General features: G+C 53.1%; 2 protein-coding genes across 8 annotated transcripts in view; one reads left to right on the top strand and one right to left on the bottom strand.

Moving 5' to 3' along the window:
- Positions 1-23,490, bottom strand: part of EVC2 (EvC ciliary complex subunit 2) — a 127,934-nt gene extending 104,444 nt beyond the window's left edge. For all 5 annotated transcript variants that reach the window (XM_078068374.1, XM_036085913.2, XM_078068372.1 and 2 more), the window contains exons 1-6: positions 23,195-23,490; positions 14,601-14,655; positions 11,155-11,321; positions 10,509-10,577; positions 8,543-8,729; positions 3,834-3,943 (exon numbers count right to left, since the gene is read on the bottom strand). In XM_078068374.1, the coding sequence (XP_077924500.1) occupies positions 3,834-3,943; positions 8,543-8,729; positions 10,509-10,577; positions 11,155-11,321; positions 14,601-14,655; positions 23,195-23,395 (789 nt within the window). In that variant the 5' untranslated portion in view covers positions 23,396-23,490. The remainder of the gene's footprint in view (positions 1-3,833; positions 3,944-8,542; positions 8,730-10,508; positions 10,578-11,154; positions 11,322-14,600; positions 14,656-23,194) is intronic.
- A 2,084-nt stretch (positions 23,491-25,574) lies between these two features.
- The window catches only part of EVC (EvC ciliary complex subunit 1), a 62,591-nt gene continuing 60,816 nt past the window's right edge, over positions 25,575-27,349 (top strand). For 2 of the 3 annotated variants that reach the window (XM_078068367.1, XM_078068366.1), the window contains exon 1: positions 25,575-25,936. In XM_078068367.1, coding sequence (XP_077924493.1) covers positions 25,763-25,936 — 174 coding nt within the window. In that variant the 5' untranslated portion in view covers positions 25,575-25,762. The remainder of the gene's footprint in view (positions 25,937-27,349) is intronic. The other variant, XM_078068369.1, reaches the window with a different exon arrangement.

Raw genomic sequence — 27,349 nt, 5'->3', positions numbered from 1 at the left:
ACAAGGCCCTTGTTTAGGGAGAAAAGGGAATTTTTTTTAAATATGAGTCTTTAAAGAAAAGACACGTATGAAGCAATCACCTGTCCCCTCCCATTTCTGGATTGCGTCTGTTTGGGGGTATTCACGATGCCCTATGAGTTTCGGGGTCCGGACCCAGACGCCCGAGGCTGCATTCAGAAGCCCACGTTCGATCAGGTTGTTCTATTCCCTTCTCTACCCCCAGGCCCCTCCTCCCTGTGTTTTCTGACACCCGAGGTCTAAGCAGAGAGAAGCTGCAAGTGTGCTATGAAGCTTGACCTCATCTCTTTGCAAACCGTAAATCCTCACCCCTGTGCTTACTACAGAAACTTCAAGGCTTGCGAAACATGCTTTAGATCATGGCCTGAAATCAGAAAATGCTGGCCAAGTGAAATCCAGGGATGGCTATGTGAGGTGAGCAGGACGTTTCCATAATATATTGTAAGAAACTGGACATGATTGCTCTAGGTCTTTCCCTCTGGACCATCCATCGCGTGGGGCCTATTTTATCCAACCCTGTATGAATCTGGGGTATGCGTGTGTGTTTGAGAAAGCAGCCTCCAGACCCAGACACGATGCATGTCTGACAGTACCACCTCTGGCTAGACAATTCGTGAGCAGGAATGACAGCCTCCCCCCACCCCCACCTGCCGGGGATGTGTTCCCAGACCCCCAGAGGATGCCTGAAACCGCAGACAGTCCCGAACCTTAGTCACGCCGTTCTGTACCATACATTCATCCAGTTAAACTGATGAGTTAGGCACAGTAAGAGACTGAGGACAATAACTAAAAATAAAACAGAACAATTTTAACAGTGCACCGTGGTAAAAGCTATGTGAATGCTCTCTCACTCGCCCTTCTGTTTGTGATGATCTGCGGGACAAAATGCCCCGTGATGAGACCAAGTGAGATGAAGGGCAAAGCATTGTGACATCGCCTGAGGCTGCTATTGACCTTCAGACCACGCATCAGGGGGACCTGCGCTTCCGGCCCACGGCCAGCCACAGGCAGCTCTTACTGTCTCCTCCATTACGCTCATGCAATTCTAAAATGCCAGGAGAAGAGATCTGGGGGAGAATCTTCCTACTCCTCTCATTGTTGGTGTGGGGACACTGAAGCCCAAAGACTCAGCGCTGATTCTGAAACGCAGCTGGGTAGTGGTGCTCCCGTGTCAGACGTCACCTCTCTACCAGGAGGACTCCATCCTGGTGGGCCCTTGCCTGTTTAAATAACTGTCACTGTTTCCCCTTTTGTCATATAAGACATCTTGGGACCGACTGACAAGCAGAGCAAACTACTGTTCTCATGTGCAGACTCAGACTTGGGTCATTGTCAGCCCCACGTACACTTGACCTTCTACAGGTCATGGAGGAAAGCCTCAGTCACCCGAGGGACGGTCAAGTCCAACTGGATGAAACAACGTGAGAAACAAGTACAGGAGCTCCTTGTCAACTCCCAGCACATAATCACTCAGCAAGTACTGGCCTCCCAGGACTCATCTCTCCAGCAGGAACTAGGCTGAGGTGACGCTGCTGGTCGACCAGAGCCGGCACGCAGGCCAGTGAAGCTTGGAACTCTGGAATCTGCAGGAGGGCAGGTGTGTGTTCATGTTCCATCTGCGGAACATCTGCCCCTGACAGTTTGGAAGGGGTAGGAAATCACAGGCCATTGCATACAGACACATCTCACGTCTCACACACCCCCACGGAAGACTGGAGACATTGCTAGAATCATCTCCTCTATGTAGATGAGACACCCGAGCTTCAGAGAAGTTAAAAACTAAACCTTGCCCAGGATTCATTAGTTTACTGATTTGTTCATTCATTTATTCAACAAATATTTACTGAGCATTTACTGTGCACGGCTCTATTTTTGGCACGGAGAACACAGGTGTCCATAGTAAAGATGAGGTCCCTGGTCTCCTGGGGCTAGCAGGGGTGGGGCTTCCTAGAGAAATAAAGCCAATATGACAGACAGGGGAGGCCCCAAGCAAAGGAACAGACGGGTGGCCCTGGAATGAGTGAGGAGCCCCTCCATCCCCCCACCATCCCCCCACCATCCCCCACCTCCATCTCCCCACTAACCCCCACCTCCGTCCCACATCCACCCCACATCCATCCCCACATCCATCTCACCTCCATCCCCACCTCCACCCCCACATCCATCTCACCTCCACCCCACATCCATCCCCCATCCATCCCCACCTCCATCTCCCATCCATCCCCACCTCCATCCCCCCTCCATCCCCCATCCATACCCCACCTCCACCCCACATCCATTCCCCATCCATCCTCACCTCCATCCCCTGTCCATCCCCCCTCCATCCCACCTCCATCCCCCACCTCCATCCCTCCCTCCATACCCCCCACCCACCTTCCCCAGGTGCTTCCAGGGTCTTGAGGTCCTAATGCTCAGGCATGAGGAGGTGGAGATTTTCGGTTTTGTGGAGGTTCTGAGTTTCCACCCTTGGTTTCTGACTGTCACCTTCTTCCCTTCTGATTTTAACTCACTTGGTTTCCCGTCCTCTGAAATTGGGACAGTATTTCTTCTGGGTGGTTTTGTCTCTATTTTCGTATCCTTCTTTGTCCTCTGTTCCTTTGTCCCTAATTATTTTCTGAGACAATTGTCTCTTCTGACAGCTTGATATAATAGTTTCCTTGTATCTGGTCTTTACCTTTTTGGAATCTTTCTTGTTATCTCATTTTATCTGGGATGTTTTTTCTTATTGCAGCAGGTACTCGAGCCTTGGGCGGAAGGAGCTGGTGGCTGTCGTGGGACCTGGGCAGTCGCACTCTGAGCCTCACTTTCCCCATCTAGTGAAAGGTACTTCCTCCGGAGGCCGAATTCAGAACAAAATGACCAAAGTAACTAGAGCATGAGCTCCTTGAGGACAAGGATGGAATCTCCTCCTGCGTCCCCAGGACGTGCACGAGGCCGGGCACGACACGCAACGAACCACATTCGCCACACGCGCAGATTAAAAGGTGAACGAAACATGAAGATACGAACAGTAATGGTGTCACAGGCTGAATCGTGTCCCCTCAGAATCCATATGCTGAAGCCTGGCCCCCAGCACCTCACAATGTGACGGTATTTGGAGGTGGGGACTTCACAGAGGTGAGTAACCTAAAATGGGGCCATTAGGGCGACCCTGATGCAATCTTACAAGGACTGGGGTCCTTGTAAGAAAAGGGGATCAGGACACAGACATGCACAGAGGGAAGCCCGCATGAGGACACGGGGAGATGCCATGCACACACCAAGGAGGGAGGCCTCGGGAAAAACCAACCCTGCCTGCACCTTGATCTCGGACTTCCGGCCTCCAGGATCATGAAAACATAGATTTCTAGTCTGTGGAACTTTGTCAAGGCAGCTCCTAGTGAACTCATGCAAATAGAAACTACTGGTTGAGTGCTTATTATATGCAAGACACAGTGAAAAGAACTTCAATCTACCGATCACTTATCTTTATAATAACCCTATGTCAGACCCATGGGAGTTAAGGAATTACTCGAGGTCCTACTGAGATACTAAAGGGAGCCAGGTTCACAGCAAAGTGTGTGAGATTCCAGGGCCCACCCACTCGTCTAGAACTCAGTATCACTGAAGGAAGGAGGGAGGGAGAGGAAGGAAAGAAGTGAAGGAAGGAGAGAGGGAGGGAGGGAAGGAGAGGGGGAGAGGCAGGGAGGGAAGGACGGAGCGCGAGAGAGAGGCAGGGAGGGAAGGAAGAGAGGAGCTAAGAGATCGTGTGCTCTAACTGTCAAAGCTTCTAAAACAACAGTGAGGACACAGAAACCAAAGTAAGGAGGACATACCTGCGCTGAGCTCTGAAAGGTGAGCTGGGCAGGAAGCATCAGGACCTCTCCGCTCCCCACTTCTCCGGCCTTAATGGAAGCTGTGTAGCTGACCGAGAAGGAGTCTCCCACTGCTCAGACAGAAAGCATGTGTGAGTCAAGAGGGGCCCTTCCGCCACACCCCAGACAAGCCCCAGGTCAAAGGAGGCCGCCACCACAGCTGACGTGGACAGCAAGGGCGCCGCTCGGCTCTCAGGTGCCAGCGATGGGGACAATGAACTGTGCGTGCCCGCTCATAGGGTCCCTCTTCTTCCCCTGGAAGAGGATGTCAGCAGGTGCGAGGAGCCAGGGAGGGCCCTCTGCTGCCCCTGTATGGTCTTCTCCAGGGGCCCCCTGCCCTCCCCAGCACTGCCCCGGACTGGGCGGGTCAGTCTTCCTGATCCGGGGTATTGCCAACTCCCACAAACTGTTTTGTTTGGAATCTAGGCAGGGATCTACTTATTCCCCAAAATCCTGTTCACACAACGAAGGAGAAGAATCTTCATCGGACTTGTGGGCCTCGGTGGACAGAACGACACGAAGCCCTACTCTGACCCCTCTGGGCAGCTGGTTCTGTGAGCACAGCAAGGGGCACCGGGAGGCAGGAACCGGCCCTGTGGGTTCATGTGGGCCCCCCTCAGCCCCATGGTCTCTAGCTGGCCCTCAATTGCTTCATTACAAAAATTGTCTGTATTTAAGGGGAATCTTCCCTGGCTCACAGTTCTCCTTAGTAAGAAGTCAAATGGAACATCCGGGCTCTCTGGAGAAGGCAGCTCTGCTCCCAGACAGGGGCCACCCTCAGACCCCAAGGTGAACCAACAGCTGGGAAAGAGAGGAACGCCAGACGAGTGTGGGGGGCAGAGGGGCTACCACCTCAGGTTTCTAGCTTTGCGGGAGGCAGCCCCGCTTCCTGGAGGGACCCTCCCATCTGATGTTGGAGATGGGTCCTGCCCACCTTCAGTCCCAACAGCGGATGCCTCCCATTGAGCTGACGTTCTCGTGGGCTCTGGGCACCTGGCAGAGCCCAAGGCACTTTGTAAACTAAAACCGAAAGGACCATCTCTGTCCCAATTCTTTCTGTGACAACCACCCCGCGCCCACCAGAGCTGATATTGGCTTCTCGTCTGAACTGGGCGGTGGTGGGGCTGAGGTTGTGATACTTTCTTATTTTTTTTTAACAGCTTTGAGATAAAACTTACGTATCACCCAGTTCACCCATTTTAAGTGTGCACTTCAAGGGATTTTGTGTATTTAGAGTTCTTCGACCACACCACAGTCTGATTTCAGAACATTTCCATCACCCGAACAAGAAAGGCAGTCACTCTCCACTGCCACACCAAGGCCTAGGCAACCACTAATCTGGTTTTGGGGGGCAGGGGCAGTGGTAATAATTTGTCTTTCTGGACATCTCCTAGAAATAGAATCATATAATATGCGTTGTTTGTGTTTGATTTCTTTTACAGAGCAAACGTTTTTTGAGGTTCATCTATGTCATGCATGAATCAGTTCTTCATTCCTTCTTATCGCAAGTCATATTCCATTGTGGGGACAGACAGGATGCTCTCCCGTGTCCCCTATACCTGAAATTTTTTAGAAGTAAGGCACACGAGAAACCTCGTGTTCAACTCATTCTGCTTCCAAGACAAAGGAGCTGCACCCTTTCTGCTGCGGAAGGAACCCCAACTCCTTCCGGACAGCTACAAACCTCAGGAGGCAGGGGCTGGGGGGTGGATGGATAGAATAAAATATTGGGAAGAGGGGTGGGGAATATTAACTTAATTTGAGAATGTTGGACTTTGGACTTCAGACTTACAAGGGCAAACATGTTGATCTCAGATTTTAATTCCTTTTGGACTTGAATATATTTGGGTTCCAATTTGTGGGGAATTCTTTCCTCAGATTTTCATTTCTCCCTGAGAATTTGCAAAAAGGAGGTGGTAGCAGGTCACTGCTGGAGGATATTTGTGCAAATGAACCCAGTGTTGTCCCCTAAGGGCACTGCAGAGCTCGTGACCCACCTTGTTGACTAGCACCTTGTTGACTAACGTGGCAGGACTTGATTGAATGGATATCAGAATCAGGGAGAATTTCCAGCCTTGGGTATAGAGTACCCTTTAGGTTATTTGATAATGTAATGCTGTGAGTCAAAGCCTTCACAGGACAGAAAAACCACCTCTTCTACCCTCCAGCAGTCCCAGAGGGACACACACAGGGGCAAAAGGTGGGTGGTTTGGGGGTGCAGGCCTGTCCTGAGTCCTGACCATGGCTGATCTCCTTCCCCAGGGGACCAGTCGCAATCTGCAGATTCGTGAGAAGCCCCAGGAGTGTGGAGAACACAAGAGATCCTCAGGGGAAGCTCATGCTCACCACCCACCCCTGACGTTTCAGTCCGCAAGCATGGGCAACCCTCCCTGAAACAGGGCGGGCTTCTCCCCACCCCTCCTCACTGGGCAGCTCACCCCAACTGATGGGAGGGACTGACCCACGGCAGTGGGCTGCTGGCTGGGGGCGCCAGCCTGCAATGGCCAGTGGGGGACAAAGCCCATCCCGCTCTGCGGGTCAGAGACTAGGGCCGCCTGATCGATCTAAGCCTGTCCTCCAGCTCTGCCTCCACCTATAACTGGGGTCAGCGTTTAACCCTCAAATGCTGTCAAGTACTTCATTTCTCAACATGTGGAGCCCTCAAAAAAAAAAAATGTAAAGGAGAGGAGTAATGAGCACTGAGGCTATGGGACCACTAGGATTTTTATTTTAAAAATCCTCAACACCTTCATTTCATCTTTATGCAATGATAAATCCTTAGGCTCACAGACAGAGTGACAGATTCAACTAAGACGCGACCGCAGTGAAGGTCCTGTGAGCAGACCTTACCTGGTGCCGCGGCTGGTCGCCCTCATGCCCGCGCCCGGCGCCAGCCCCCGGGCCCCACAGCACGGCCCGCTGTGGACGGAGGAGACCTCATTGCCTGCGATGCCCAGAGCAGGAGGCAGAGGCTGCCAGGGTGCCCTGCACCTGCTCCCCCGGGGAATGAGCAGGACACTACCTCTCCCCTGGGGCCGTCACCTGTGCTCCATATGACACACACACACACACACATAATCAAAACAATCAACCAAATCACTACTGGCACGGGGAACACTTCTCAGGTCAGGCTTCCCATGAAATAACCCCCTTCTCCTTACAGTCACATCCTGGAGCAGGTATTGTCACCGTCCCCAAGTGACAGAGAGGAGGCTGATGTTCTGGGATGGGCAGCGGGCAAAGGTCAGGGTTGGTGGGGCTCAGCACCCCGCGCTGACCCGCGGCCCCGAGCGGGCGAAGTGCAGGAGGGCAGGGAAGTGAGGTGCAGGGGAGGAGAGGGGGGCCTCCCAGGCAGAGCCTGGGGCCTGAGCGAATGCCGCCAGGCAGGGGAGAGTGACAAGTGTGGTCTGTGTGGCAGGAGTGCAGATGCTGGGAGCCGCTGGGGAAATGAGAGGAGAGAGGCAGGCCTGCCAGACCAGAGGCTGGGAGAGCATGGGGAGGGACCCGGGCAGAGCCAGGGCACGTCGCCTCGCTCGGTCTCTGCTACCATTCTACGAGGCGCTGATAGACACACGTCACATCCCAAGTTCAGAGAAATTCAGTAATTTCCAGAGGCAACGCAGCTCCTAATTGGCGTGAGGAGTCAAATCTAGGTCCGTTTGAGACGGAGTGTGTGCTCTGCTCACTAGCTTAAGAAGGGGGGTGGGGGCTGGGATTTGTTTTTCCATCTTTGAGGGAAGGCACTGAGGATCACTTGGCTGGGACGTATCCTAATGGTTTTTATGACATTGCTTAAATCACAGCCAGCAAAGAGGTGGCTGCTTGTGGGACAACCCCATTGGTAGCTGCTGTCAAGAGGATGGGGTCAAGTAGGACTCTGAGGCCCTTTCTAGGCTCAGAGGGAAAGTGTGGCATGATTGGTGAGCAAAGTGGGCTCAGTGGAGAGGTCAGTCCTGAGCATGTGAGAGCATACACTACAGGATAAGGGTCATGGAGTGGACCATCTTTTCCTCTGTAAAGGAATAAAAGAAGTCTCACCCTCCCGAGAAAATGGGCAGTCCTGAGGTCATGGTAACAACTAATTCCAGAATTCGTTGAAACCTGTTTAATTAACCAACGATAACTCGCCTCAGGACACACACCTCCAAAGCCAACCAGGGACAGTGGCGCTCAGAAAGCCAGCCCGTCAGCGCGGAGGTACTCCAGCAAACAGGCGAGAACACGAGTGAAGGTCTCACGAGCATGCTTCCAGGGCTGGTGTCAAACCAACCCTCCCTCGACCCAACAGCCCCCAACACAAGCTCTGCCTTTCACTGAAGGATAAGAAACCTGGTCCTCTGGTGGTGGACAGACGGGGGTTCACTATAAACTCTATCTTTGGTTATGTCTGGAATTCTTCATAATAAAAATCGATATACTAATAAAAATACTAGAAATACTTATTCTTAACAACTCTTCCCCCAAATCCTACCTCTCTCTAACCTAAGTTAACAAATCCAGCTCTTTGGGTGCGGTTATTGAGTGGTGGTCTTCTCCTTCGATACCTGATAGTAAACTCCATCGTGAGTGAACACGTCATGTGTTTAAGAACCCGCCTGCCATGCATCACACACTCCGTCAGCGTCCATACGTTCACTTGCCCTCCCTGACTTCATACGCGCTGCTATTACCTTGCAGAAACTTCTTTCTGAAAGCCTGGAATCCCACCGAGGTCTGGTTTCCGGTCGACCCCGTAACAGAGAGGCCAGTGATGTTGTCCAGCAGGAGCAGATCGGAGAGGTTGGTGGCCACAGGGGTCCTGGTGTTGTCCACGAGCAGTCTCACGTGAGCTGTCTGCAGTTCGCTCTGCCCGGACACCTAGGACAGGAGATGACAGGAGGGCAGCTTTGCTGGCAAGTCCCACCTCCTAACATGACCCCCCAGCTGGGCCTGTGCACGTCTGGTCCTCAGGCAGAGGGAGGGCACGACCGTCTCCCTGGGGCTGGAGAACTTATCAGGTCTGATTTCAAAGGCCCCAGGACATGTTTTGACTCACGCTTGCTAAGCTGTTGCTTGGTGACAGATTCAAAGTCACTGGGACCCTGAAATGCAGTGAAATTACTCCTCCAGGGAAACAGGAAAAATATCGAAGCAAGAGCCACAGTCAGGTTGGGGAGATGGTGGCCATCGGTGTCACCAAGAAAAGCAAACAATGGCTCCTTCTCACACTGTCATTTTGAAGGTTCAGCCCAGCCCCAGAGCCCTGCCCAGGGCATCTGACTGCCATCTGACGTCCAGAATCGAGCAAGCCGGTCGGTCTCCATCCTCCTGGCCAGTCTCCCCCAGGCGGGCTCTGCTTGGCCATGCGTTTGAACGGCTCGGCTGCTGGAAGCTGTCCGGTGGCCCAAGCAGCTTGGCTCCCCGCCTGAGCTCAGCAACCTTGCCCTGTTCCCACTCTCGAAGTTTTTCCCACCACCCCTGCCCCGCCTTCACCCAGCCTTCCCAGAAGGGACCCAGGAGCTGGGGAAAGAGGGAAGCAATGTCTGTTCATGCAGGTACACACACACACGCACACACATGCATGCATACAGCAGAGACATCTCCAGGAGGACGTACGAGAAACCGGCAGCACCAACTATATCCAGGAAGGGGAACGGGACAGCTGAAGGCATGAGCCAAATCGAGGCTTGTACAGTAGAGGATTAACTCCGCAGGTGCGGACTGCCCACACCCCGCACACCCCGAAGAAAGGACTGACTCCTGACCAGCTCCTGGGAGGCTACCTGTAAAGCCCTTGGACTACCCTGCCTGAGAAGAGCATCTTTATACCTGGGGCCTGGGCCACAGCAGGCCGTGTGTTCTAACGGTGTGATTGGAGGGGGGGCCCTTGAGCCGAGCTGTGTCAAGGTGACCTCTGGAGCGGCTGGAGACCAGTTACTGAGGTCAGCCACGTGGGCACTGCATGTCTCCATGAGGGACCCGCATTAAAACCCCTGGACATCGAGGCTCGGGTGTGTGTCTCTGGTGGACAATACTTGGTACATGACGTCACACGTCACTGCTTTGGAAAAAGGAATGCCGGCCGTAGGACTCCACCAGGGAAGGATAGTGGGAAGCTTGCACCTGGTCTCACAACTCCTTCCTATGTGCCTTTTACTTTGCTGACTTGAATCTGCACGCTTCTGCTATAATAAATCATAACTATGAGTCTAACGGCTTCCTGAGTCATGCGAGTCCTTCCGGGGAATCATGGAGCCCAAGGGAGGGTGGTCCTGAGGATCCCCAACACAACAACAATGTGAAACGCCATCTCCCAGGATTAGTAAGGATCCGAGACTTTAAAAACACTGAATAAAATTTTTACACTGTCAAGCACCATATCAATGTTGAAAGAAAATACATCATTCTTTCTTTCCCATTCTAAATGACCACAGTGCATTTTCACAAACAGGAGTTTAACTGTTACCAAAACTCTTGTCCTGGTGCCATGATACAGAACAGAAAATCTCCTGTACCTCACTTCATCCCTCACATGTCCAAACACAGGTGGACAGCCCTGTGACTTGCCAGTCCTTAAATATATAACTCTACCCAGACATGATTTGGTCAAAATCCAACTATTTTCTCTTCCACTATAAGCCACCTATGAATACCTACCATGGCACATTTCTGAAAAATCACTCCGTCCTCAGCATTTTTTGGAACATCTCTTGAGACGTCTCCAAACTACAATAAAATATAGAAATGATTAGAAAATGAAAAACACTTCATACTATGCACGTTTAATAAAAGTACAAGATGTAAAAAAAAAATTAAAAATAAATAAATACATGTACAAGATGACCTTTTAAAGAAAGGATAGAGATTTACTTCTGTTATCTAATAACTGCCTTAAATAATCTTGAAGATTTTTTTTAAGAAAGTATTTAAAGGATTGGAACTTAAGCCCATGAGGAAGGAAGAATGTGGGCGTGTGGTCACCCAGAGCTCTCTTTTGTCCGGGGGGCTCACGTAAACAACACCCCATCACGGGAACACAGCACACTGGGGCTGACACTTGGACAAGAGGAATGCGTGTGCGTGTTTATAAAACCGGCAGTGAATGGGGCCAGTTAAAGCAGAACCTGCAGCCCACTGCTCGGATTCACACCTCCTACTCATCTTCAATACCAGATGCTTCCGTACAGAAGGAATAAGCTTTTCTAAAGAACCAAAGCCTATGGCATCTTATACACAGTGGGCCCAAAACTGGTTTCTTTCCAACTTCTGCTAATTCTGTTAAAGGACCAAAGGTGTGACTTACCAGGCGGTGTGTTATAGGAGACTCTCTCTTAAACAAAGTCTTCTTGGGCCACGAGGGAGTAAAAGCAAGCATGGACTGAGTCCTTGGCCCACTAGAGGGTGCAAAAGTTGGGAGGGGATGGAAGACTTCACTTTTCCTGCTGAATTTCCTTCCAAATGGTGCTCCCACTGCAAAACAGCAATGCACGTGCATGACAGAATGCAGGAAGGCAGTCAGACACGGGGGGTAAACTCAGGAGGTGGACCACATATATGAGGAAGGCCCCTGAAGATGTCTGCTGAAAATGAGTAAGTGAATGAATAAATGAATGAATGACCTATCATCTCTTTGCCAGGAAAATGAGATGTGCTCACTTTGGGGGGCATGGGCTATGGAGCCTAAAGAGAGTGCTTCTCAAAGTGTGCGCCACTCATCGTGGGTGTGGGCTAAAATGCACATTCCTGGACCCCCTCCCAGATCTACTGAATCAGACCACCAGGCGAGTGAGATGCCTGGGTGATTCCTACACACATGGCATCAGACAGCCCTGGGTTCAAATCCTGACTCTGTCATTTACCAGCTGGGTCCTTGGGCAAGTATCTAACTTCCCTGTGCCTCAGTTTCCCTAACTCTGCCATGGACAGAGAGTAAGTCTCCCCCCACTGGGTCCTTCTGATGACCTGTCAAGCAGAGGGTGAGCACCCCTGATGGCTACTGTGAGGAGGACGGGCCCACAGCCAAACCTGGTGTCTGCAAAGCCACCCAATGTGAAACGGCTCCCTCCAGAATTTGCTCTACATCAACGTATGTTGACAATGCATGAGCGCCAGGGGTAACACAGAAACGTCAGTTAGAAGGGACTGGCAGGGCTGTCAGGAGTGGGTGCTGATGGGCTGTGTGGCCCCAGACACTCAGAGCCTCAGTTTCCCTCACTTGGGAATGCAGCTAAAATATCCCTGAGATGGGGCTGCCTAAGGAGCAAACGAGATGCCGGGCTGAACGTGAACACCCTGAGGCGTTTTATCAAAGCTCGAAGCCAGAAACCCAAATGTCTGAAACAACTTGGATTGTTGGGTCGGGTGTTTTTCAACATTTACCTTCTACCCAGATGCAAACTGGAAATTGAGTAAGAATGACTATTTTTCAGTCATTCTTACGGTGTTATTGATAGCAAGATCTTCAGAAGTGCTTGTGAAAACTTTTATAATTTCAGAATCCACGTAGGAAGAAATAAAAACTTGAAAAAAAGAAAAAAGGCATAGAACTGGATCCTGGATCACATTAGAATCTTTTTCCTGGATAGTGTCTGCGGTTGAGTTGGGTCAAGGTCATGATGTTGGAACGGGGATAAAGGTGAGCGCTGGGGACTCACCATGGAAGCAAGTGGGCACGTTCCCAGGCCGGCTGCTGACTCAGTCAGGAGTGTCTGAGTAAATCCCACGGGTGCCAGGGAGAAGGGACGCCCATCTCTGACCCTCGCCCGGCCCCTCAGGCTAAGGGACACATGCTTTCTCGGCAGATTTGCTGGACATAAACCCATAAGGCCACACTGGGCTTTATCTCTGGTGCACCTGTTTATGCCCCCTGGCCCTCAGAAGGCCCAGCCACAGGCTCTCATGAACTTGAATGAGGGCAGGTGTTGACAGACAGTATAGAAGAAATTCATGCTATGAAGTAACTACCGCCACCCCGCAGGTCATCGGTCAGTGGCCTCCCCATTCCTGCCACCAGCACGTGGGCCTGTTTGTGCCATCTGTGCAGTGCTTTGCCTACACCCTCACTCTCCTGCTCTGGCTGCCACATGCCTGGAAGCCTCTCCTTCCATCCCCTGGCCCTGCTAAGGTGTCAGTTCTCAGGACTCTGCTGAGGAGCCCCTCCTCCAGGGAGCCCTCCCTGAAGCTCCTCCTAGTGGCCTTACCGCTCTGTCTCCTGCTCTTAATGCAATCACAGAGTAGTACATGGGGCTCCCTTTCACCAACGAGTTTGCCTAATTGATGAATAAAAGGTCTCTACGAATGCAGTAATATCACCTCAACCTATTTTACTCAAGAGAAAACACTGGATTTTGTAAAATGTAAAGTCTGCAGAGAGTAACAAAGGACATAGGAAATACTTTTTAACTCCCCAAGTAAGTGAGATCTGTTTATTCCTGGTATAAAACAGGATTCTCGAGGAAGGTGTATTTACAATCTGTGCCGAGGGGACTCTGGGTGGAAAGATGGTTTTGTCACCGAAGCTCCTCTCTACTCAGTAAGAGTCCTGCTCAGTCTATGCACACGAGGGGGGCCAACCTGGACCCCAGCCCATCCTGGTCCCCAGGAAGCAGAATGAAGCACAGAACCCAGAATACTCTACCCCCAGCCCCAGGGATGGGCTCGGGGACGGGCACCGGCCTCAGGCTGAGCCCACTGGTCTTCCCCGGAACTCTTGCCAAGCTACGGGGAAGTCTTCCGCTGCCTAAGTGTCAGCTGTATGGTTCCCAAAAGGCTCCCAGGAATGAGGGAACCAGAGGAGAGCAGGGCTGAGATGGAAAGAGAAAGGCATAGCGTTGGGACGCCGAGCCCCTGGGCCAGCAGCGGCCAGGCCTGCCTGGCTCAGTTATAAGACCATCAGGTTCTGCTTTTCTTAGGTGAGTAAAGCTCAGTTTCTGTCACCTGGTGTGGTGGGCTGAAATTTACCCGTCCAGGGAAGCGGTAAATATGCCACCTTGTATATAACAGGGACTTCCCAAATGTGATTAAATGAAGGATGCTGATTTGAGGAAATTGCCTGGATTATCTGAGTGGGGCAGAAATGTAATCCCAAGTGTCCTTCTAAGAAGGAGGCAAGGGAGTGCTGACAGGCAGAAGAGAGGAAGGCCACGTGCCCCCGGAGGCAAGATGCTGGCTCTGAGCTGGAGCAAGGGGAGACAGGAAGGCCACGTGCCCCCGGAGGCAAGATGCTGGCTCTGAGCTGGAGCAAGGGGCCGGGACCCAAGGCAGGCAAGGAGCACAGCTGGGGATGCTGGAGAAGAGAAGCAAAGGTTCTCCCCGGAACCCCGGAGGGAGTGCGGCCGTGTCCACACCTCGACTTCAGTCCGGCTACGCTGATTCCCAGCCTGCCCTCCAGAACACTAAGAGAATAAATCTGTGTTGCTTTAAGCCACGACGTCTGTGGTGATTTGTGAAAGCAGCCTCAGGAAACCCACACACCTGCTCATACGCACATTCTATATCCTATTCATCAGACTCCTTCAGGGGGGAATGTGGACGGGCCGCCTTACCCTGACTCCTGTTCCGACCACAAAAGCTCCAGCCAGCTCCTGGAGGGGGCCACACACTGCCCCCTGCTCCGCAGGTCAGGGGGGTAACGTACCGCATTTGCCCATGGTGGGCACATGAGCAGAGCATGAGGGAGATGGAGGCAGGGGGGCTCGGACCTCAGGGTCCGATTCTCTGAACGAAAAATGAACCAAAAGAAAAACTTACCTTCAGTCTTAAAGCGAGAGCTTTCCACACTGGGCCAAATCAAACGGGGCAAGTCCTAAAAAATTCAAAAGGCAAAAGTCACTAATGAAGAACATGCTTGTGAGAAGTGACTGCAAGTCATTTTCATAAGTGGCTCACACAGATGAGTTGCACTCTTCTCCAGAAATCGGAAACAAAATTTTTCCAAGTCAGCCATCCCCACCACGAGTCCAGGATTATCTCCTCTTTCCCACAGAGGCCAGCAACTCAGCCATGACTGCATTTTAGGAAGCTGTCCCGGAAGGCAGCACTGTGGGGTCAAAATTTCATGTACTCAGACCTGAGTTCGAATCCCAGCTCTGCTTCTCACTAACCCTACGACACTGGCTGAGCCTCCAGCCTCTGAGTTCCCAAGATCTTGCAAGTCCCAACGGAGTGGCTCATAAAATGCCAGATAGGGAGTCCAGAGAACTGGATTCTAGCTGGAACCATTTCCTTGCTGTGTGTCCTTGGCCAAGTCTCTCAGCCTCTCTGAGCCTCAGACCCTCATCTAAAAAGCAAAGACCTCAAAGCCTCCTCCCAGCTTGCTTCACTTTGCTCAGTGATGAAACGGGGCCCGGCCAACTCTCCCAGTCCACCTTTGTAAGTTAGTGGGCCCCAGAAAGCCCAGACCTTTCTACTAGAAAATAATAATAATAATAATAATAATAATAATAATAATAATAATAAGGGGCGCCTGGGTGGCTTAGTCGTTAAGCGTCTGCCTTCGGCTCAGGTCATGATCTCAGGGTCCTGGGATCGAGCCCCACATCGGGCTCCCTGCTCAGCAGGAGGCCTGCTTCTCCCTCTCCCACTCCCCCTGCTTGCGTTCCCTCTCTCGCTGTGTCTCTGCCAAATAATAAATAAATAAATCTTTAAAAAAAAATAATGATGATGATAAAGCTGTCCTGGCTGGAGCCCTCAAAATGGGCTGGGTCCCATGCTGTGCACTCTAGCACACAGTCTTCATAATAAGCCAGGGAAATGTCATTCTCCCTTTACAGCAAAATCCCCATACACGGGTAACGAGATATCTCCCTGCAGGTCCCACAGGGGAGAAGAGACTAGCTTTGAATGCACAGAGCCCAGCTCTGGATGTGCTGGTTTGTACATAATGGAGGCAGAAAGGATGTGCACAGGCAGTGAAGACCATGACCGCTGAGTGGGACACTCAGGCCCAGCTCGGGGCCCAGCCCAAGGGCTAGTTCCTATGGCTGCCGTTGGGACAGCGCTCACGTGGGGAGGACACTGTGGGGTCGAGAGAGACCGCGTGGCCGCTGTCTTTGCCCACCTGGAAGGCTTTCTCCGTATCTCTGCTTGTGGTCACACAAGCCCGACCCCTTGGCCACTGAGGGCCATGTGTTTCAGACCCAGTGCGTGGAGACCCCCAGACCCCCGGACATCCCAGGCTGAAGCGGCTCTCCTGGGATGACATAAGCCAGCTTCCCGGCTGCACGGAGGAGGCCCAGGTGAGGAAACAGAGAAGATAGACAATAAGCCAGACCCAGCCAGCCTGGCACAAGACCTACCTCAGAGCTCTTCCTGCCTTCCCCCACGGTGACCTCACAGTACTCCAATGCACCAATGAAATCCCCTCTTCCCTTGACCCCCACAGACACACTTGCCCAAGGGTCCCCTCTCTCTCCCTGCCCCCATGTGGCCCCTGTCCGGTGTGCCTCCCTCCTCCAGGACCTGTGGGTACAAGCAGCCTCTTCCTCCTTCCCGTGCCTCCCCATAGTGCTCCTCCTATTTCACGTCCACACCTGACTCGTCATCGGAAAAACCCATTTTAAGAAGCACAACACACAGGGGCACACCCAAAGGGGCTGACAGTAGGATCACAACGAGGTATCAGTACACACACGTCCAGAGCGGCAACATTCACAATAGCCAAAATGTGGAAGCAGCTCCGGTGCCCATGGCCAGATCCATGGAGAAGCCAAACAGGGTCCATCCAGAGGAAGGGATGTTATTCAGCCTTAAAGGAAGGACATTCTGACACCTGCTACCACATGAACGAACTTGGACGACATCATGCTCAGTGAAAGAAGCTGGCCATGAAAAGACAAATGCTGTAGGATTCCACTTCTGGGAGGTCCCTGGAGTCATCAGATCCACACAGACAGAAGGAAGGGTGGTGGGCGCCGGGGGCTGGAGGAGGGAGGCCAGGGGAGTGAGTGTTTCACGGAGAGAGTTCCAGCTTTGCCGAGATGCAGAGTTCTGGAGGTGGATGGTGGTGATGGCTTAATGCCCCTGAACTCTACACTCAACGATGGTTAAAATGGTAAATTTTAGGTTATGTGTATTTCATCGCAATTACAAATATGAATAAATGGAACAGATAAACAAAGCAGATCTATGTTGACCTAGTAAAAACGTTAAAATTCAAGTGAAATCACTAGGTTGCAAAACTATAATATCATCCCATTTAATAAAAACAGATTTTTACACTTCAAATGTATGATTATGTATCTCATAATTGTGTTTACATATTCAATTATATATTTATTTATATACAGTAATTTTTATTTGTACACGTATTTACCTATTTACCTACATGTATTTATTTCTATGTTTAACATATATAAAGTATATGTAGATATTTAATAATATAGTTCATATTAATCACACACTTAATGAACAATTATATGTTTAACAGTACACGACATAATATACCATGACCACGTATTACGTTGAAAAGTCTAGAAAGAGGTTCTGAAGTGTCAGCCTCGGTGGCCTTGGGGAGAAGAGTGGTGCCCCTGCGGGCAGGGGAGGGAAGCCCCATTCCTCCACGCCATCTGTGCCCTTTCATCTCCTACAACCAGAAGCCCATGTCCGTGCGTCATAACAAAGTGATGCAGACGAGCAATGGGAACCACGCCACGGGGCCTCTCGGCAGGCCTGTTCCTTTGGGGTCTCCCGGGGCCCTCACACCTGACGTGAGATGACCCAGACTCTCCCTGGACAGCTCGGTGTGGCCAGCACGGCCCCTAGTCCAGAAGGTGCCTTCCACAAGGCAGAAAGAGGCACCTCTCCCTCAAGAGCCCTCCCGTGTGTCAGATGCTGTCGGGATACACTGGTGTGGACGGAGTCAGTCTTTGCTGCCATCTGGCAGGAGAAAAGTCTCGTGCTAACAGCACAGATCGGGGCTGTGACCTCCTGCTTGCAAGCGCAGTACGGAAACGGGGAAAGGGGCATTTCCCGGCGGAGAAGCCCGGCCACCGAGACCCCAGCCAGGAGGCCACGGTTGACGCCCACGGCGATAAACCATATCCACAGGATGCGCCCAGGCAAACCCCAGGAGACAGCCCCTATACAACACATCTATACAACCCCGGCCCCCTGGAACTTTCCACTCATTCTCTCGACCAGCATTGGCTGCATGGCAGGCTCTGCACCGGGCACTGCAAGGTGAGCAAAGCAGACCTGGCCCCTGACTTGGCCAAGGGATGATGGTCTCCTTACCGACAGACATTTCCATCCGAGAGGAAGGGGCAGGTTCCAAGGGAACAAACAACCCACGAAGGCCTTCGGGAGCCCCAGGTGCCAGAGGCCCCTTGCTGTGCTCCCAGAGGTCTCACTGGTTTCTGGGTATCACCAGCCTGGGGGGTGCCTCTCTGGGGGCTCCTTGGCCACACGGAGCAGCCTGCTCTCACAGAGACCATGCTCAGGTGGCAGCCGACAGCCCCTTTCAATGCCCGCCTTCCCCTCCCTGGTTATCCCTCTCTCCAAAATGGCAGCCCCTGACAAGGTCACCATGACCTCTACCAGGCCCTGTCCAATGGCCCATTCTCCACCCTCACTGCACACAACTTAGTACAGCGTCCCAGACGTGAGTGCATTAGCATCCCACTGCTGCTGACAATCACCAGGACCTTAACAGCTTAAAGCAATGCACATTTATTACTTTACAGTTCCAGAGGCCAGAAGTCTGACATGAGTCTCAATGGGCTAAAATCAAAGTGGGGGCAGGATTTGCAACAACGTGGATGGAACTGGAGGGTGTTAAGCTGGGTGAAATAAGTCAATCAGAGAAAGACGTGTATCATATGACCTCACTGATATGAGGAATTCTTAATCTCAGGAAACAAACTGAGGGTTGCTGGAGTGGTGGGGGGTGGGAGGGAGGGGGTGGCTGGGTGATAGACATTGGGGAGGGTATGTGCTATGGTGAGCGCTGTGAATTGTGTAGGACTGTTGAATCACAGACCTGTACCTCTGAAACAATACATTATATGTTAAAAAAAAAAAAGAAGAAGAAGAAGAAGATAGCAGGAGGGGAAGAATGAAGGGGGGGAAATCGGAGGGGGAGATGAACCATGAGAGACGATGGACTCTGAAAAACAAACTGAGGGTTCTAGAGGGGAGGGGGGTGGGAGGATGGGTTAGCCTGGTGATGGGTATTAAAGAGGGCACGTTCTGCATGGAGCACTGAGTGTTGTACGCAAATAATGAATCATGGAACACTACATCAAAAACTAATGATGTAACGTATGGTGATTAACATAATAATAAAAAAATAAAATAAAGAAAGAACAGAGTACAGGGAAAAAAAAAACAAAGTGGGGGCAGGGCTGCATATTTTTTTTTCTGGAAGCTCTAGGGGAGAACCCATGTTTTGGCCTTCTCCAGCTTCCAGAGGCCACCCACGTGCCTTAGCTCAGGGCCCCTTCCCACATTTTCAAGGTCAGCAACAGGCTGTCCTCACACTTCCACTCTGACTCTCTCTTCCGCCCCCTCTTCCATGTTCTGGGACCGTTTGTGATTACATCTGGACCACCCAGATAGTCCACGATGACTTTTTTCTTTTAAGGTCAGCTGATTAGCAACCTGAATTCCACCTGCAATGTTAATTCCCCTTTGCCAGGTAACCTAACATATTCACTCATTCCAGGTATCAGGACGTGGATGTCTTTGGGGGGCATTAGTCTGCCTCCACTGACCCCTCTCTCCCTAAAATGCTGTCCTCCCCTGACCTCTGGGTCACAGTCTTGGTTCCCTTCCTGTCACACCAGCCACCCCTTCTCATCTCCTTTGTTGGATCTGTCCAAGGGCTCTGGGCTTGGTCCAGGCCTCTGCCCTCAGACCTCCTTCTTCCCAATCCATACTTCCTCCCAAGGTGAACGCAGCCATTTCTTTTTTTCTTTTTTTTTTTTAATTTTATTGTATTATGTTATGTTAATCACCATACGTTACATCATTAGTTCTTGATGTAGTGTTCCATGATTCATTGTTTGCGTATAACACCCAGTGCTCCATGCAGAACGTGCCCTCTTTAATACCCATCACCAGGCTAACCCATCCCCCCGCCCCCCTCTCCTCTAGAACCTTCAGTTTGTTTCTCAGAGTTCAGCCATTTCTACGCTGACTGCTACCCGGTGTAGTCCAGCTCCCGTAGCTCCAGCTCTGATCCCTTGCCCAAGTCTAGACTTGTCCATCCAGTGCTCTGCCGTACATGGCCATGTGGTCAAACTCAGCAAGACCAGAACAGAATCCCCGATGGCCCCACGAGGCTTCAGCGTATCAGCCAATGGGTATCTCTATTCTTCCACTCGCTCGGCCCAAAGTCCTTGGCTTCATCCTTGACTCCTCTCTTTCTCTCTCTCAATCCACAGCCGATCCCAGCAAGTCCCACTGGCTCCACCTTCAAAATACAGCAGAAACCCTACAGCTAGCAGCCCACCGTTCACACCCTGGTCCAGTACTCCTCTGTCTTGGCCTGGTCTCCTACCCGCCCCCTCTCTTGCTGCCACTTCTGCCCTTGGTTCTCTATCCTCACCCCTGCTACGGAGGTGCTTTAAAAAGATGAGCCACGGTGTATCACTTCAGAGCTCAAAACCCACATGGCTTCCACCTTACTCAGAATAACAGCCGGGATCCTGAGCATAAGTCACGGGGCCTTTCCTGATCTGGCCCCTCCTCACCCCCTTGGCCTCACCTCCTCGACCCCCTCCCTCGCTCCGGCGGCCCCCGGGCCTCCTTGCTGGTCCTGGACCACACCAAGCACACCCCGCCTCTGGCCTCACTATCATGGCACTCCAGAAAACTCTTCTGCTGGACATTCCACTCAGGGTCGGCTCACCTGTTGCCTCCTCCAAGCACCCTCTCTGACCACGCGACCAGACGGCACTCACCACCATCTCCCCTCCACTCTGTCCACTGTACTTCTCTCCGCAGCCCAAACCACCGCCAGCTATGGCACAGATTGGCGCCACTGTTTACTTCCTTCTTCTGCCCCAAGAAGGCAGATTTCTTAGGAGGAGAGACTGCCTTGCTCTCTGATATCCCAGCACCCAGAACGGAGCCTGGCACCTAGAAAGCCGTGTCTGAACGCCGGAAGTGAATGGCAGACTCAGAGCCTCTTGTCCCCTCAACCCTTCACGGCCTCTTCTCTCCTTCCAGCAAACTCCCGACAGAAGTTTCCGCCATGGCGAGAATGTTCCATAGTCTGGGCTGCCCGACACAGCAGCCTCTGACACACACGGCCATGAAGCACCTGAAATGTCTAAATTTAAATAAACACAGGGGGCTAGCAGCTCGTGCATTGACAGAGCATCTCGGGTCACACGGGAAATGGTTGTAACTGCCTCTCAGTTTACCCTCTGCAAGAAGGGACAGACGATACGTTTACACTAAGCATGTACCTTCAGGTTTTCAAAGCACTTTCTGGTAGAGCCTGGGGACAAGTGTCTGGTTTCTCAGAGAGGAAAGCAAGCGCAAAGCAGGCCAGGTGAGTGGGTCTGAACACGGGGGCCCGCGCGAGAGCCAAGGACAGGCCGGGGCGGGGCGGGGGTGGCTCTCTGGGCCGGGTTTTCTCCTCTGCAAAATGAGCCAGACACATCCTACCTCATGGGACAGGAGCAAGTGAAAGGACCCTGTGAAAACATTCTGTCATGGGACTTTTTTAAAGCTCAGTACATTGACACAGTGTTGTTACTCAGTCTTCTCTAGTGAAAATCTAATAACAGAAAATGAACAGAATCTCCTTTAAAGATTTACAGATTAAAACTCTGTAGCAAGGGTAGCAAGCGCCTTGGGGCCTGCAGGTACAGAACCCAACAGGACCAGGGGAGCCAGCCCCTGGGGCAGGGCAGGGAGGACCCCCAAGGCAGTGAGGGGAGAGGCCACTGAACAGGGCAGTCCTGGGAACAGAACCCTAGCTGCCAGGAGTCGATGAGAGGGGGTGAGGGCTGGGGAGGGAAGTGGTCATAGGTACACCAAGGACAGATCACCCATCCCGGACACCAGCCGTTGGGGGAAATAGGTGGGGGAGAGCACAAATTAGGGGGTGGAGGAGACTCAGATGAAACAGTCACCAAAGGCCAGAGGCTAAGTGGTGGGCACTGAATCTGGGGGCTGGGGCGGGGGTTGCAGACATCTCAGCGGACTCGGAGGAAAAGGCAGGAGAACTGGTGGCCAGCTTTGGAGGAAGGGGCAAGGGGAATCTAGGGAGACAGCCAGGACTCTGCACCTTCCCAAATCTGGGCCCACAGAGGGAGGGGTGGATGGGAAGTGGAAAAATTTAGCAACCAAGAGAGTGCAGTCAGGAAAACGCCAGCCAGTAATCCCAACTGTTCTTCTCTCTCTCTCTTTTTTTTTTTATCCTTCCTTTTTTATTATGAAATGTTTCATACATACAAAAGATGGCGTATAATGTATATGTAAATTATAACAAATAATAATAAAGCCAACATCTGGATACCTATCATCCAGGTGAAGAAGTAAAATATTACCAATATATCTTCAGACTTCCTCCCAATAGCATTCCCCTTTTTTCTCAACAGACATAATCAGTATTGTGAATGTGCTGATTTTTTTTTTTTAAAGCATTTAGAAAGCACGTACATGCATTTATTTGCAAAGATGTCAAACCGGGAATTAAGAGTACACTGGCACTTGGGAAACTGAGATTAGAATCTCCACCAGCTGTAGGCACGATTATCAATAGAGTGTCCTGTTAAGTGCAGAAAACTTATTTTAAATAGCATAAGAGCAAAGTGGGTTATAAATGATTACGGAAATAGGGGTATCTTAGTCATTACTGAAGTGACCAAGATTCACCAGTGGATAACTATAACTTTTAAGGGTAATAAAGAATATATGACTTAGGAACTGCTCATTTTTTCATATTACTGAGATTTCTTCTCACAACCGCTACACTCGGGGCGTGCTCAGCTCTGCAAACGCGGTGCCTAGGCCCACGCGCCTACCTCTCGCCCCCACCCCTCGCACCCACCCGCGGGGTAGACGCTGCAAAGGCTTACAGACCAGGAATCCGAGGCACAAGAAGTGAAGCGCCTGGCCTAGGTCACTGGGCTTTTAGGCTTCAGGGCGAGATTCGACCCGGGCGGCTGGCAAAGTCCAAGCCCGCAGCCAGCGCGCGGGGCTTCAGCTTTCCTGGGACTTTGCGGGCCTGAGCGCCAAACACTAAAGAACACCCGAAGCATCCTACTCAGACACTGCCCTCCCTCCCTCCGATAATCTCCCCAACTCCAAGGGGCCTCCCCGCCGCCCGTGTAGACGGAGCTCAGCAGCAGGAGTCCTCCGGGAGGAGACTGGGGGCGGGCCCTCCTTACCTGCGCGGTCCGCTCGGGCCCCGCCCCGGGAGCCGCGGGGGGGTCCGGGAGGGGCTGCCCGCCGAGGGGGCGCCCGAGGAGACCCCGGCCCGCGGGGTGCCAGCCTCGGCCCCCGGGCCCAGCCGGCAGCGCCAGGGCGGCGGCCAGGAGGCTCCAGGCCAGCACCCACGTGGCGCGCCCCGCGGCGCCCGCCGAGCCCATCGCCTCCTCCGCACCCGCGACCGCAAAGTGGCGGGCGCGCCGGAGTCGCCGGAGCTTCCGGACCCCAGGCCCGCCCCGCCGCGGAGCATGCTCAGTGCGAGCCGCCCTGGAAAGTTTTCTGGAACAGACTCCGGCATCTGGGGCTGGGAGGGCGGGGAGGAGGCTGGGAGGGCGACGAGCGTGGGAGGGAGGGAGCAAGGCCGGAGCCACACTTGGGTTTGCCCGCGCCCCGCCCAGGGCCTCAGCTCCACCCGAATCAGATTCAGATCGGGTCACTACTCTGCTCCCAAAGATTTCAGGGCTTCCAAGTGCCGCTCCATTGAAGCCTACGGAGTTCTCAGCTCAGAACCACCCCCCTCCAGGAAGCCTTCCCTGACACACGCACACATCACACCGGGCTGAGCCCAGAGTCTGCTCCAGACCCACCAGCCCCTTATTAGGGAACTGAGAAGCATTTGGAAAGGCAGAGCCATGTGTGCTGGAGAGCCCAGAGGGGACAGGGCGGCACAGACGGGCTGGGAGGGAGACCGGCAGATCGGGAGCCAGAGGGAAAGGCCACGCTCACTTTCTATTGGATTTAGTTCAGCCGCATTGGGCTCCTACCGCCTAAGCCCTCGCTGTGGAGTAGCCCCTGGACCTGCCCAGGTACCCAGACAGGTAGTCAGGCCAGCCACTGTGGGACATCTCTGGGGAACCGGACAGAGGGGATTTGGTGTTTGGAGCCAGGAGGCTAGAACTCTCCATGGGGGTAGGGTTGTGCCTTGCCAGGGGAGATAGATACTGGGAGGAGGCCAGGTAGAGCAGTTTCTCTGCTTCCCCCTGCTTCCCCTGAGTCCTCAGTGACCTGCTCCTCGGGGAGAAGGCTCCTCTCCTGCAGGGGGCAGCCTATCATGCAGTCTCAGGCCAGGAAGCCTGGCACCTGTCAGTTCCTTCTACCTCCAACCCCTCCAAGGACACGCCCTCCCTAACTCAACATGGACAAGGCACTGAGGTTTGAGACTCTGAAAATTTATTAGCCAGGCTTCCCACCAGAGGTCCATTGCCCTGAGGGGTACCTGGCAGAATGCCAGGAGTGAGACAAGGCCAAACGCTAGATGCCAGCATGTTGCTGGACCATCAGTTCTATTTGACATGAATCATTTAAAGGATGATTTTAATATCCAAACAACTTTATAACAAAGTAAAAGGCAAAGAACCCTACATTTTTATTCTGAATTCTGAAATTCTGAATATCCAAAGAAATAGCCAGCATAAAAAGCAAGAACTTCAGGTTATTGTCCCATACACGTTACCAGAAGCCTTGGAGGTGCTTCAAAGGAAACATTTAAGCATCCCTGAGTAGCAGAGAGGGCGAGCCCCGTAGCCAGCTGGACGCAGCTGTTAGTACACCTGTCCCATCTCCTGGCTGCGAGACCTTGAATGAGCAACTTCTCTCTAGCTGTCTGTGTCTTCTTCTATAAGAAGTCAGTCTGGATACTAGCTCCCATCCTGCCCACCTGGAAGGTTGATGAGGTACGGATATAAAAACTAGAAACTTGAGATGGACATCCAGATGAAGGATACAAAAGCCCCCTGCTCTGTTGCCGGGGATCCCAGTGAAACTCCTGCCCTGGCCCTCATAGGGAATTGAGCTTCAAAGATGTGCATGTGCGTGTGTTCACTGCTGCATCCCCAGGACCCAGGACAAGAAAGAGCTAGCATCTAGTAGCTGCTCAGTAAATGTTTGCTAGAGGAAAGAACAGACGCTGAACTCATCTGGTTGTTTATCTCCCCACACAGCCATGAGATCCCCAATGTCTGGGCCTTGTCTCGTTCCTTGCGGGCCTGGTGCTGGCTCCATCAGCAGGTTCTCTGTAAAGGCTGGACCCTCATTAGGTCATTTAGCCTCTCTGACCAGGAGCTTCCTCACCGGGAAGATGAGCTCCCTCTCAGAAGGCTGTTGAAAAAGTTACTGACATCATCAGGCTAAATCTTACATGCTCCTCAATAAACTTAACCGAGGAACACCCTCCCCCGTGGCTGGGAGACCCCCATCCCTTCGCGGGAAGCCAGAAAGCTCCTCCGGCTGAGCCGCGCGCCTCCCGCCAGGCATGCTCAGTGCAAGGGCAGGCCCGGGCGGGGGCTGCTCGAAGTTTCGGGCGACGACCCAGGCTCCTCCCTCCGGCGGGGCCGCGCCGGGAAGGGGGACCCGAGTAGGAGGAAGGAGAGCGCGCGGGCCGGAGGAGTCGCGGAGCGCGCCGCGCCCCTGCCCGCCCGGGCCGCGAGTCCGCTGTCGCCGAGCTGGCGGGGACGGGGCCCCGGGCGGCGGGCCGGGGCTGCGGGCGGCGGCGGGGACGATGCGGCCGGCCCGCCGCCTGAGCGCCCCCGATGGCCCGCGACGCGGCGGCCTGCGAGAGCGACGCGCGGCTGCCGCTGGGCCGGGACGCGGTGCGGCCGGCGCCCGGGCTGCTGGCCCCCGCCGTGCTGCTGGGCGCCGCGCTCGGCCTCAGCCTCGGCCTCTGGCTCGGCTGCCGCGCCGCCCGGCCGCGCCCGCGGCATCAGGTGGGTCGGCGGGGCGGGGGGCCGGGTGAGGGGCGCGCGCGCGGGCCTCCTGCGCCCGGTCGGCGCTCGAGCGAGATCGCGGGCGTCGCGAGCACCGGGTCTTGCCCGGTCTTCCCCTCCAGCCCAGGAGCGGGCTGGAGACCGAGTCCAGAGGGGGGCGGTGGAGTGACAGGAGCGTACCGGCCTGGGGGCCTCCAGAAGTGGCGGCTCTGTCCAACTCCGCTGTGCGACCACTGACAACCGCTAAAGCCCACCGAGGCCTCAGTCTTCTCATCTGGAGCCCCAAGGGTCTGGACTCGCCGCTGGCTGAGGGGCCCGGCTGAGCGCGGTGGACAGGAGGGCTGCGATCCCCACCCCTGGCCGGGTGGGTTACCTAACTAGCCTCTCCAGTCCCAGCTGCCACCCTGGCGTGCATTCGTGCATTCCTTCACTCTTTCCTCCCTGCAGTAGAAGTGTGATGAGCACCTCTGCCAGCCACAGTCCAGTGCAGGACAGACCCTGCCCTTGCTGCTGCAGGTCACCGTCTCCAGAAAAAGCGAGATTTTAAGTGAACATCCTGGGGAGTTCGGTGCTTGCCGACGGTGTGCTGGGCGCTGAGCTAGACTCTATGCCTGAATTATCTCATTGGATCCCCAGAACAGATTTGTGAGTTTGTTCTATTTCAGGACCCCGTTTTGCATTTGAGGAAACTGAGGCTCAGAAAGGTTCAGTGACTTGCCAAGGTGACAGATGTGTGTCTAAGCCCAGTCACTGTATTTTCCATGGGTGGCAGTGGTCACAGAAGGGGATTCACGGATGCTTCACGTGAACAGAATTGGATGTTGTGTGGAGATGGTGGGCGTACAGCGGGCATTTGATCCATGTAGTGTGATCACTGTCTTGGGTCCTTGCCGCTTTGACCTCTTTGAGGGATGAAGTCCGGTAGGATCTGAGATGCGGTGCGTGGTCTTGTTCCCTGCATTCCTGGCCCATGTGAGAAGGAGACAAGTCCAGCAGATGGCTGCTGACGTTGGGGGGAGTGTGTTGCTGAAAGGCGTGATAAAGGTTGAACGCAACTAACATAGTGCAAGATGCTTGTAGGTCAGTTTGAGGTTGTCACATCCCGCTGGTGGTTAAGGGACACTGAGAGACACTGGCTTCTTGTGTTTAGCGGGAAGTAACACGTGCACAACCTTTGCTGGGTGCCCTGTTCCGAGCTGAGTGTTTGTGGACTTTGGGTTCTCTATTCCTGCCCCAAACCCCTGAGTCGGAGAGCTGTCATTATCCTCACTTGCCACGGAAGGAAGTTGAGGCTCCCCAACCACGTTCTTGGTCCAGGGTCATGTGATAAATAAAGAGCGGGGCTGGATTTCAACCCCAGGCTGTCCGAAACCCTAAATCAGAGCTTTTTGTCCTCTGCCATCTGGTGATGTA

Source organism: Halichoerus grypus, chromosome 3 (assembly GCF_964656455.1).
Source record: "Halichoerus grypus chromosome 3, mHalGry1.hap1.1, whole genome shotgun sequence".
Lineage (NCBI taxonomy): Eukaryota > Metazoa > Chordata > Mammalia > Carnivora > Phocidae > Halichoerus > Halichoerus grypus.
Note: the sequence above shows the minus strand (reverse complement) of the source record. Positions and strands in the feature narration are given on the sequence as shown.